Here is a 13,367-nt window from a genome sequence, read left to right on the forward strand (position 1 = left end):
ATACTATATGATTTCACTCATGTGAAATTTAAGAAACAAAACTAATGTTTGGGCAGGGGGGATGGGTTAAATGGATGATGGGGATTAAGGACGGCACTTGTGATGAGTCACTAAACTGTACACCAGAAACCAATATAGCACTGCATGTTAACTGGAATTTAAATAAAAATTTGAAGAAAAAAGGCACATATAATGAGTGCTTACATTGCATTTTAATGAAGACAAACATTATTGTAATGTGCACATGAATTTCACTATATTCATTTTGATGGGTTCATGTTACCCCAAATGCAATGTTTACCTACAGAGCGTGTTCTTATTTTGGCTTTCCTGTTCCTTGAGATCTTTTATCTCTACTTTTCTATGTCATTCTTCCCAAATTTCTATCTATCCTTGAACTTTATCCTCCATAAAAATGCAGCCTATAATCCATATTACTTTTCATTTCTCCCTACAAGTCCCCTTCTTTGAAAGTTCTGCTTAGATAATTTCTGAAATAGTATAACTAATGATTTGGTAAAATGACATAACAAGATGTAGCAGAATTTAGCTGGAGATAGATAAAAGAGGAAGGGGCTATTTAGCCAATAGGGGAGTCAAGCTCCAAGCCTAGGAGCGCTGCAACAATGGGCTACTCAAGTAGATTCGGTGTGCATAGACCTTATTTGAAGAGTCCAATTTATGAGAAGCATCTAGGAACAGATTATCAGTTACTAGAAAGGGGAAAATTGCAAACTTGCCAACTTGCTTATTCTGTGCAGTTTTAAGAACCATCAACAAGGAGGGAACGCAGTAAGTTAACTTTGGTAAAGACTAGGAAAAAAAAACCAAGACGGGTGGCTCATCTTTGAAACAAGCTGAGGTGTGAGAGAGAGCACCCATTTACACTTGCTTAGAACAGTTCTGAATCCTTGTAATTTTACCTGTGGCCTGTCTCCACTAACAGCTGTGGCTGCTATTTTAATTTTGAAATTCAGCTGTTCCTTTGCCAGTCTTGACACAACATTTTAGGCATGTTCTGAAGCATGACTCATGGTACTCTCTCCAAAGGCCAAACCACTTCAGTATTCTATTCAATTAGCTTTCTGCTTCCTGATCTACTGGATATTCTCAGACCAAGATGCAAAATTCAGACATGGGCAATTTGAGAAGGGAGAAACTCCAGCCAAGACATTTGGCAAAAAACACTTGAGACCACATGAGAGGCCTAAAGAACACGAGGAAGGAGATTAAAAACATAACTGCAAAAGTTTTACTTAATCTGAAAGAGCCTATGGATTAGATAGCACCATTCCTTCCATCAACAAGCATGACTATAATGCCTGCTTCCCCTCCTGGTTTGTTATAAAGCAGGGACCTCAGGGAGAAAAGGGAGGGAAGAGGGTAAACAAGCTCTACAAACATCTTGAAGAAAAATATTAGCTTTAGGATTCAAGAGCTGGAAGAGATTTGAGGAAAGTAATTTTTATCATCTATTCATCAATTACTATGAAAATGTACACTTCGCAGACTCAGACTTTTGCACTAAATAATTGTGATTTTATTAATTTTTTTCCCACAAAATACAAAGCTTTGCACCACATTAGTGTTCTAACACAGGAAAATTTCACGGTTTTCATTGGGAGGAGGGACGATTTATATATATAGGATATTGATTTTATACACATTCTTAAAATCAAGATCAAATAAAATTTGTCATGACAAAGGAAGACCAACCTTGTGTAACATGCAGATTATTGCTTAGAACTTGCATATACTTTGAACTGGCACACATACAAATAAAATATACAAACATTTAACATTTTTAAGGGAATTACCTAGAGATATTAATTAATCCCCTTCAAATTAAGCACAGCCAATGACCAAAGAATACTAAATTGCTATTTTAATTGCTAATAAATCTGAATAACACTTGTTTATAAATTACCAAGTCTCACATTTTGTAAATAAGAATTTTTCATTCAGCCTTATGGAAATAAATTAGAAGGTTTGTTTCTCAAAATGTTAAATGTATTTTGAAAGACTTCCAAAATCTTTATAACAATTAAATAGTAATGTATATTCCCAGAAAGAAATTTTGTGTATCACTAGAGTTACCACATTTGCTGTAATTTCCAAGTAGCTTTTTCAAATGAAATCCATGTCTAAAAGTTATTATAAATTCTAATAATTACCAAAAATACTCATAACTCATTCTAGTTACTAGTAAGAGTATCATCTATGCAAAAATTCTTTAAGTAGAAAGTAGACATAATGATACTAGAAGCAAACCAAGCAAGAAACAGAAAAATATATAGCATATTTTATTTACAGTTATATTTTTAGGCTTCATTAACCAAGAAGTAGCAAATACCTAATGCACACTTAATTACAGGAAAAAATTATGTAAAATATAAAGAAAAAATATACAGATGATGATTAACGAGTTTTCAGCCAGAGGTATTGTATTTATATCTTTAAGATTTAGAAATACTTCTCATTGTTTTTGGTCTTAAATATAGGGCCTGATATCAAAACTGTCTAGTTTGCTGTAGACATTTTCAATGCAAACAAATGGTTTATGGTTTATGGTGTAGCAAGGGACTCAGTGTAAACATTTTCAATGCAAACAAACCAATTTTAGCAGCTAGCCTTCAGTTCTCCACTGCTATCCAAAACATCTTCAAATAAAGGTACAACTTAATATCAAGGCTGGTAGAGGCAGTTTGAGGTCTGGGCTAGAGAGGGATAGGGCTCTAGTCCATGGGTGTTGCACTTGTAAAACATGCTGAGTAATCCACTTGCTGGTAAGCTTGTTTTTAAAAGAAACATGACCATAACTAAATTTGCTCAGTTAAAGAGCAGGACCCAGTAACGCTGCCACACACCGGCAGCCCCTCCTCCTAACGGCCTCATAACACAGAGCTACTTCATTTCCTCCTCCTGCCATGGGGTCTAAGGAAGAGCATTTAGATAATTTATAGGTCTACAATGAATCCATAGCTGAAATCTATATAAAGCTCTTACTGCTAAGCCAGTCTAAGAAAGAGACTACAGATGTTTTTCTCAATAAAACCATAACCTTATTAGCCTTGTTTCATCTTGTAACAAGTATTAAGTACTAAATGGCTTCTGATAGCCTCTTAGCAATTATGGTTTGCTGACCTCTACTTAAACGTATTGCAATGCTTTTTTCAATTGAAAAACGTACTTGAAAACTTTGAAATTTGCCACAACAGATCAGAACACTTACGGGTATGGGGAAGCCTCAAAAGTTGAAAGGTGCTGGCATAGTCTTAAGGGTGTTAGGAGGATGAGTTGGAAGGGCTGAAGGAATTCAGAGAACAACCTTTAGATGAGGGAGGGACATCATGCCTTTTAAAGGAAAATCAGTCATGGTGTCTCCAACTCCAGGTCCTGCTGGCTTCTCATTGTTCTCACACGTGCCACATATGCTTCATGTGAAAAATCCCTTGCAGTAGCTTTAAGGGATTGTGCCTGTCATCAATCAAGTTGTGGTTAAGGCTGGGCAGTTTGTTTGTGTGCCCAGGATCTCTAAACACAGGAGGGGTCTCACTGCTGTGTTGGTTCATACTGGTGGAGAAATGCTGTGCCACATTTCTGATAAAGTTATATGCACTTCTTCTGGAACTCAAGACACACAGATACATAGTCTTCCATAAAGTAAAACTATGATGTCAACAATTACATGGACTTTTCAATTTTAAGCAATAGCCTGGACCACTGAAAGCTGATTCATATGTATATTTACACATTGGAGTTAGCAGTAACCTAGAAACTGAAATTTGTTCAAACATTTATTTTAATAGTGTCTTTTGGAACATGTTTATTTCCCTTAAAAATGAAACAGAACAAACATGAATATTACACTTTCCCCTATATATCTCCATGACAGGACTTTTTCTGATGCATGATGACAAAAGGTGTAACCAGCTGTAAAGCTGGCCCTTACATCTGTGAAGAATCGTTCTCCGAACACCCAATGCACCTCAGAGAAAGTGTACAATTTAGAAACTGACACTTTAGCAAGAAGTCGAGCCAAACAGATTAAAATTTAGAAAAGAATTTGATTCAAACACCTATAAACTAGGCAGTTTTTAAAAATAAGACCTTTACAATAGTACTGGGGCATCCTCGGTATATCAATCACCCTTAGGAATGGTAAAGACATTATTATTTCTACAAACATAGCACTGGCCCATGAAACAACAAAACTAAACAGTTGAAATAAAAATTACATCTTAACTTACCATAAGGCATCAAGACACAAGTTACACATGAGTTAATTTCTTTGCACTTATATAACTCCATTTTGAGTTTTAAATAAATGCAAACAATACTTACTAGAAAGATTTCAGACACGAGTGCAAATTCTACAAACTCAAGTTCATAATTTTTAAATTCTCCCAAATAACAGATGCAGAATCTATGATCTTGCATGCTATTTAGTTGATTTTCATTCACTTTCAAAATTTTGTAAGAATTTTTATTTTTTAGACTACTACACATTCAAAGAACACCTTTATAGTTACAGGTTTGTCACTAATCTTTTTCTATAAAAATAGAATTGCTTAAAAATTTATACCAATTTGCTTTTATTTTCTACAAATATTTTAATAGTTGTTAAATTCAGAATGCCTAATAGATTTAAATTAATCCAGTCAAAATACTTAATATGTAAAATGTCTAGCAAAAGTTAGTCATTTAATAAATGAAAAATTCATCGTTTAATAAATGATATGTTCTGTCTTTAACTCCTTGTATCTTAGGTAGGTGGATACAATCACAGAACAGCAAAGTATAGCTCCTGTAAAGATCTGACTTAAAGTAGTATGGCAGTTTGTAGTGTCTTTTCCATTTCATGCATGTTGTACAAGGAAATATGTAGCTTCTACTTTTGGATATTGAATCTGGATGTTGAATTAGCTGTCATGCAGCCAGCATAAAATAAGATTTGCTGACTAAAGGGAATAGTGAACTTTGGTTCAAAACATTGTATTTTAAACACTTGTTTTGTGAGTAGCTATACTAATGAAAAGTGCTGTTAATGAAAGCAAAAATAAAGTTTTAAGCATGAAATAGCAACTATAAAAACTGAAACTGCTATATGGAAACTCACTTATCAGTGAGCTTTATATTACAATACATTGTAATATATTGCTTTATATTGTCTTCATTTTGATGGTGGATTTAAAATCTGTGTTCAGAAACTATAGAAATATCCCAAGAGTCAAAAATATTTACTTCAATTTTTGTTTCTTTTTAAAGGAATGAATTTCCAAAATAGTTTTCTAATATAAATATTTTCCACTTAAAAATCCAGTTTTCTTGCAAAAGAGCAAGAAAAGAACAAGATAAAACCATGTGCTTTCCTACTCCCTCTAAACAACCAACACGCATTTAAGTGCCTGTGATGTCAAAGGCACTAAATTGGTATCAAATTATCAATTTAATATTAGTAGCTTTAAAAACAAATACCTATACATTACTTTGTCTTTCAAAAATAAGTGTACTTACTGTAAGCCAATAAATTTGATTTTCTCATTGAGTTATTGACTGAGATTTTAGTTACTTTCTTTAAATGTTCTAAAACTTATCAGGCTCTCTCTGCATTAAACAGCCAAATCAATCAAATCAGATCAAATCAGTCTGATCTATCCAGCCAGCCTCCCTTCACCATCATAACATGGACAATGAAAGGAAATCATTCTCCTACCAGCTGAGAAACTGAGTGGATTAGATCTTTTGGGTTGGGTTCAATTAAATTCAAGCAGCTGTCACTGATTAAATTTATTCCCTAGGTGAGAACAATCATTAAAGTACTTGAGAAAAATAAAGGCAATAATAGTTAACTATTATAATTCTATATTTGGGTTGTAAGAATCAAAGAAGTAGTAAACATATACTTACAAGATACACAAAAAAAACCCCAAAACCAAAAAAGGGGAGTCACCAACCATTTATCACCACACGGGAGAAGGATGTTAATAATCAGAATATTTAGATTAAATTATCTATTTTTTTCCTGTTCTTTAGGAAAGACAGATATCCAAAGCACTCAAAATGTTGGTTAAGCAAGTATGGGTGTAAACTGTGAATAAAATATGAATTCTGACTCTTTTGGAGTTTTGGTCTCATTAAGAGGCCTACGTTAGGAGCGTGACAGATAGATACTGCATAACACTTTGGTACTGATGATGTTGGGTTCTGAACTTAGGGGAGTTTTTTGCAGATAGAGCAAATAGAAAGGTTATATTTTTCATGGAAAAAGTGCAAGGGAAACAGAGACAGCAGTGTTAAAGCTTTTTTCTTAATAATTCCTCCCATCAGCCTAAATAATTATCTGTAACATGCATTTTTAGAAAGAGGAATTCATCTCTTAAGGGGCTCTGTAAGACCTATCTTAAGCCTTACAACAAATAAAAAAGCAATACTTTGATAAAATGTTAAAAATAGAAATAAAGTGGTCTGAAAAATCTAAAAATTAAAGTATTTTCTGTGACTGAATTAAATATTCCCAAAATAAGCAAAAATATTTTATCATTCATAGATGATAACATAGCTAAACAAAATATACATCATTTCTAATAGCCTAAGAAAAAGAACATTTTAACAATTTAGAAATTAAACCCTACACGGGTATTGATAGCCATAGTAAGAAGTGAGTGCAGTACAACAAAATGTTGAGAGCTATTTACAAATTTAAAAGCAGTTCCCATTCTTTCAGCAAAATTGGTGACATAAAACTAAGTGCACCCAATTAGCATAGTCATCTTTCCACAGAGAAAAATACCAATGCAGGTTAACAGATTTCTGAAAAGATTCACCACTATATTTGAAATTTTTTTATTTAAACCTTTAAGATTTTATCCATGCTTATATTGCAGAAGAAAATCAGAAAAGAAATCTTGGAATAAAATCTAAGTTTTAGTTTCTCTTTTCTAAAGGTTAAAAAAAAAAAAAGGATTGAAATCCTCGATAACAAATATAATTAATAAGAAGTACAAGAACATGCCAAGAATTCATCCTATCAGTAGATATAATGCAGATAGTACTGAAGTATGCATATCAACAGCCCACTTTTAGTCAAGTTTTCCATTCTGAAGACTACTTTTGGTTTTCTCTTGTCTGATGAAAGAGATGACTTTGATGCAACCCTTTGTAATTTTGATCATCCACATGACATTCATTATATCCAAAACAACACAAGTAGAGATCCAGGAACATTGGATTAAAAATCCAAGCCTTATGTAGGCTTCTGTTCCTAACACGGAATACATGTAACTATAAAAAGGAGGTATTGGGGCAATCCGCACGATGAAGAACACCACTGTCATGAGTATTCCATTGATGACGTTAGCCTTGGAAAACTTAGGATACTTCAGAGCTTCAAAGAACCACCTGGAAAAAATTTTTAAAAGCATCACATTTACTCTGTATCTCCAAGGATTAACCATTTTAATTTTAGTTTTCAGTTTTTAAAATTCAGTGAATATCCCCCTAAGATTTATATAGAGAGGCAAAGGGCCTAGAATAGCCAATATAATACTGAAAAGGAAGAAAGTTGGCAGACACATACTACCCACTTTCAAGACTTACTTACTATATAAAGCTACAGTAATCAAGACAGCATGGCATTGGTGAGAGAACAAATAGATCAACAGTCTTAGCCCAGAAACAGACCCACACAAATATACTCAATCGATTTTTCACTACAGTGTAAAGGGAATTCAATAGAGAAAGAATAGTTTTTCCAACAAACAGCTGGAACAATTGGATATTCATATGCAGAAAAATGAACCTAGGCAGAGACCTCACATTTTATCCAAAAATTAACTAAAAATGAACCACAGACTTAAAACATAAAATGAAAAACTATGAAACTTCTAGAAGAAAACATAGGAGAAAATCTTCATGATCTTGGGTTTGGTGATAATACTTTAGATATAACACCAAAAGCACAATCATAGAAAACAATATTAAGTTGGACTTTACTAAAATTAAAAACTTGCTCTGTGAAAGGCACCGTTAAAACAAAATAAAAAGATACCCATGCACTGGGAGAAAATACATCTAGGATAAAGTACTTGTATCCAAAATATAAAAGGAATTCTTAAAACTCAACAATAAGGCAACAATCCAATTAAAATGTGGGCAAAATATCTTAAACACCTCATCAGAGAAGATATACAAAAGGAAAATAAGAATATGAACAAGATGTTAAACATCATTTGTCATTAGAAAACCGTAAATTAAAATAATGAGATACTACTACATATCTATAAAAATGATAAAATCCAAAATTTTGGCAATACCAATTGCTGGCAAGGATATGGAGCAACGGAACTCTCAAGCATTGCTGGTGAGAATAAAACAGTAAAGCCACTTTGGAAAACAATGTCAGTTATAACACTAAACATATTCATAGCACACAATCCAGCAACCACTCTCCTAGGTATTTTTCCAACTGATTTGAAAATTTATGTCCACACAAAAAAATTACATGCAAATTTTTACATCAGGTTTATTTATAATTGCAAAAAACTGGAAGCAAGCAACTAAGATGTTATTCAGTAGGTGAATGGATAAGCAAATTGTGGTATATCCACACAATTGAATGTCATTCAGCAATAAAGAGGACAAACTACCAATTTACATAACCACATGGATAAATCTTAAGTGCAGATTACTAAATAAAAGCCATTCTGAAAACAATACCCACAGTATGATTCCATTTATATAACATCCCAGAAAAAGCAAAACTATAAAAACAGAAAACATATCAGTAGTTACCAGAGGTTCAGGGAGAGAGAAAGAGGGTAGAGAGTAAGTGAAGCAGAGGAGATATTTTAGGGTGGTGAAACAATTCTATATGATATTGTAGTAGTGACTGACTGTATGACGTTATGCATTTGTCAAAATCCACAGAACAGCATGAAGAATGCGTACAAATTTTTTTTTCAAATTTTAAAATATCAGGAGTTTGGTAGTGCCAGGATAGAATCTAGACTGTGATAAAAGAATCTAAGTGCTTTACAAATATATGACATAACCTTACTGTAGGAAGTGTGGTAAACACAGGTGATCTAAGTAACTTTGGAAACGGTGGCTATAAGACTAAAGACAAAACTATACACAAGCACTGTATTCTAGTTGGTAAAGTTGCATGTCATGGAGGAACAAGTTAGCAATTCTGAAACCCATATATATAAATTGGGATTTAACAAATAAGTACTTTTGTTTGATGGTGAAGCAGGGACCCGGTTTCTCATTGTTGGGGTGGAAAATTACTGACAAGTGAGTAAAAGAGGCTAGATTGAGCCATATGATACTGGGTTAGAGTTAGAAACATCAGTATGAATTCATTTAGCTTAATTGTGTGTGTGTGTATGTGTGTATTTATGGACATAGAATAATTATAGGTAGCTGTGTATACACAGGCTAGTATATTTCCCAGTTGTTATCTGGGAAATTATAGAAACAATGATGCCCCAGTAACAATGAGGACACCCAGAGCCTATACCATGGTCTCTAATACCATTCTCCAATAAAAGGAATCAGGGCTCTTTGAGACACAGCTGATTCTAGGGCTGGAACAGAGAATATACAGTATGAATCCAGCATATTTTTTACTGCCAGAAAGTAAGGAAGTACTCAAAAAACAAAATGGTGAGGTTATAGCAAAGGGACACAGAAACCAACTGAAAGAGTTCAATGGCAAAAGCTGTAACATTTTAAAAACACTTGAAGTATAAAATAAATCCATGAATCCATAGTAATATAAATGAATGAAGGAATAAGTGATTGAAGGAGAAAAGATAAATATCCTATGCAGAATAATTATAAATAATTTCTGTAGATATTGCACTCTCAACAAGGAAAGGCATAACTCCTCACTCCTTAAGAGGGGAGCTATTCATAGTGACTTCCTTCCAGAGTTCAGGATAGAAAGCAGGTGGGATTGAGAGAGTAACTTAAAAATTGAGAAATCTAACAAATGTTACTTCAGCCAGGTAAACAAGGAAAACATCAAGTGATAAGTCATGTTTATAGCATGTAGGCCTGATATGCTGTCATGGGAATGGTACTTTACTTCTGTGGTCTTCCTCCCCAAACCCCATGATCCAAGTCTAATCATGAGAAAAACATGAGAAACTCAAATTGAGAAATATTCCACAAAACACCTACCAGTACTCCTCAAAAACAACAAAAGTCTGAGAAACTGTCACAACAAAGAGTAGTCTAAGGAGATACAACTAAATGTAAAGTGGTATCCTGGCTGGGGTCCTGGGATAGAAAAAGGAAAACTAAGGAAATCTGAATACAGTAGGGACTTTAGTTAATAATAATGTATCAACATTCATGAATTGTGACAAATGTACCCTACTAATGTTAAAATGTTAATAAGGGAAACTGGCTGGGGGGTTATGAGAAACTTCTGTATCACCTTGCACTTTTCTGTAAGTCTAAAATTATTCTCAAAGTTTATTTTAAAAAATTCAGTATTTTCTCTGTTATTTCTGCTCTTTAAAAAAGATTTTGCTGAGGGATGCCTGGGTGGCTCAGCAGTTGAGCATCTACCTTCAGCTTAGGGTGTGATCCTGGGATCCAGGATCAATTCCCACATCGGGCTCCTTGTGGGGAGCCTGCTTCTCTCTGTGCTTGTGTCTCTGCCTCTGTATGTATGTGTCTCTCATGAATAAATAAATAAAATCTTTAAAAAAAAAAGATTTTGCTGAATTTCACCTCATTGTTTAGAGATTAAACTGCAAATATAGTAAAATATACTATCTTGATATATATATATAAATATATATATCTTAATATTTAATTTGACTGAATTAGTTATGACTAAACTAGAAACTGCTTAACCTTAGTAACTAAAGCTTAACAATTAAGAAAACCTTAAAATATTTTACTAAGATCAAAAGATCAAGTAGGAGTAATTGGTAGGATAAGAGGTGTATTACAATTTGTAAGTATATGTAGTGTGAAAAGAGAAAAAGCTCAACTATTCAAGTCAATTAAAAGAGAAACTATTTAGGCAGCAATGTCAAATTAATAAAATATCACAAACAGGAAAACCATCACTGAAGCAGCAAAGTCAAAAACCTTTATTCTAAGGGATCTTCTATCCCTCAGTCTTCTTTAGTCCAAAGACTTCTCTTGTTACCCTCAGCCATTTAAAAAAAAAAAAAAAAAAACCAAATAGCCATTTTTTTAGACTATATGGTGGCCTTGGGATTACCAGAAATGCTATACCTCAAATGACCAATCCCTTTCTCATCACAACTCTTAACACCCCGTATTTCACCCTACCCAATTCCACCTAAACCCATTCTTTGACCTCCCAACTCTCAAAATCCTATCAGCCTCCAGAGTTTGATTACTTCCTTTCCTACCTCCCTGAACTCAGATAACTTCAGAACACACATTAGCACACTCAGGTCTCTAAACACTTCATACATCCCACCCACCCTGTCTGCCTCCAATTTCTTATCACACCACCTTTCCCAGGCATGTACACTGCAAATCGTACTGTGCTCTGCAACCAGAATGCCTGGGTTCAGAGCCTGCCTCTGCCACTTAGCACCTGTGTTGTCTTTCCTCTCTGTCATTGACTTCTATGTCTCAGTTTTATCTCTACAATACTGGGGGCAATGATGGGAACTCCCTTCTGGTATGAAGCTGTTATGACACATAGTAAGAACCCCACTCCAACTAGAGCTCAATAAATAATTATGACTCCCCAATACTGAAATTAAGATAAACAGCAGGCACAACTATAATTTAAAGAGAGCTGGACTTTAGCTGAATTCTCAAATTTCCTTCACCGTCCTTTTACTTAACTCCGCACTCCATAAAATTGCTTCTAACCTCTCTCACCATTCAAGTTACTTCCCTTCCTCATTCTTTTCTACTTGTCAATCCCTTCAGAGGAACTGGCCTCTTCTAACTACTGAGATAGTAGAGTCCATCAACCATGAATTCCTTAAACTCTGACCTCAAGGTCTCAAAACTTCTTTTCAGGCACCTTTACCTTTATACTCAGATAAAGAGTTTTCTCTTGCTCTCTCTAAGGCTAACTGCTTCCCTGCCCATGCTCGGGACCACACTCCATCTTCTGGGACTTTAGTCCATCCATCTAGGTTGATTCTTTCTTCTCTCTGACCAACTTGCTCAATTTTTCCTAATCCAAAAATCTCTCTGCTTCTCTTTCCTATCACACTTTTTGAAAGAGAAGTCAACAGTATATTCACAGGCATTCTTATTATATCTCATAACCCAATACAATATGATTATATTCCTCTACAAAAGAAATTGGTCACTAGTGGCTTCCCTATAATCAAGACAGTGGGTTCATCTTAGACTTCATCCTAAATGGCTTTTCTATAGCATATGACACTGCCAACCATCATACTTCCATCTCTCCTCACCTCCATGATACTATTTTCCTCTTGGTTCTCTAACTACACTTTTCCAGTCTCTACTTCCTCTGCCTATCCCTTAAATATTTGTGCCTTCCAATCATCATTCCTTTGTATATGTGCTACCAAGGCCATTTCATCCACTCTCAAAGGCTTGAACCCTAACATGAATATTTGATTTCAAGTCATCTCTCAAGGTCTACCTGTAGTTCCAGATTTTTAATTTATTCTTGAGCATTTTTATCTCATTTATTGGTGAGCATTTCACAAATCAAAAATTCTCAAATATGCCCAAAACTCAACATGCTTAAAATCAATACTCTAATCCTTGCCTAATCACTCCTCTATACCCAGCCCCCAACCACAGAAAACTGCCTCTTTCTCTTCTGATCCTCCCAATCATTTTGTGGGGTTTTTGAGAGATCGATATGCTTTTATTTTCACGAATAAACTCCATTTTAGTGTGTGAATATATACAAATATGTAAATATATGATATATATAATGAGTTTGTACAAGCAAACTTTTACAATAACACTAAGCTATAGAAAATTGGCTTGTGTAATTAAATGGTCATATTTCAGGTAGCTACATAAAACTGGGACGGGCCCAAAGGCCATCTTTTCAATATAGTTTGTGTGTTAGGTGTCATAAACATCCCAACATTTGCTTTTTCTTCAAATTCAGGTCTTTCTGTGGAAAACTGTGTGTGGGGGGGTCTGTAAATTTTAATTATTTATTTTTAAACTTGAAGTATAATTGACATATCACAGTATATTAGTTTCAAGTGTACAACATAGTGGTTCCACATTTGTATACACCGGGAACGGAGCACCACAATAAGTCTAGTTAATGTCTGTCATCACACAAAGTTGATACAACATTACTGATTTATATTCCACAGGCTGTACCTTACCCCACACATTTTATAAATGGAAGT

General features: G+C 34.3%; 1 protein-coding gene across 8 annotated transcripts in view; it reads right to left on the minus strand.

Moving 5' to 3' along the window:
* Positions 1–1,517: 1,517 nt before the first annotated feature.
* The window catches only part of TLCD4 (TLC domain containing 4), a 103,176-nt gene continuing 91,326 nt past the window's right edge, over positions 1,518–13,367 (minus strand). For all 8 annotated transcript variants that reach the window (XM_025996542.2, XM_072754552.1, XM_072754553.1 and 5 more), the window contains one exon: positions 1,518–7,401. In XM_025996542.2, coding sequence (XP_025852327.2) covers positions 7,083–7,401 — 319 coding nt within the window. In that variant the 3' untranslated portion in view covers positions 1,518–7,082. The remainder of the gene's footprint in view (positions 7,402–13,367) is intronic.

Source organism: Vulpes vulpes, chromosome 3 (genome assembly GCF_048418805.1).
Source record: "Vulpes vulpes isolate BD-2025 chromosome 3, VulVul3, whole genome shotgun sequence".
NCBI lineage: Eukaryota > Metazoa > Chordata > Mammalia > Carnivora > Canidae > Vulpes > Vulpes vulpes.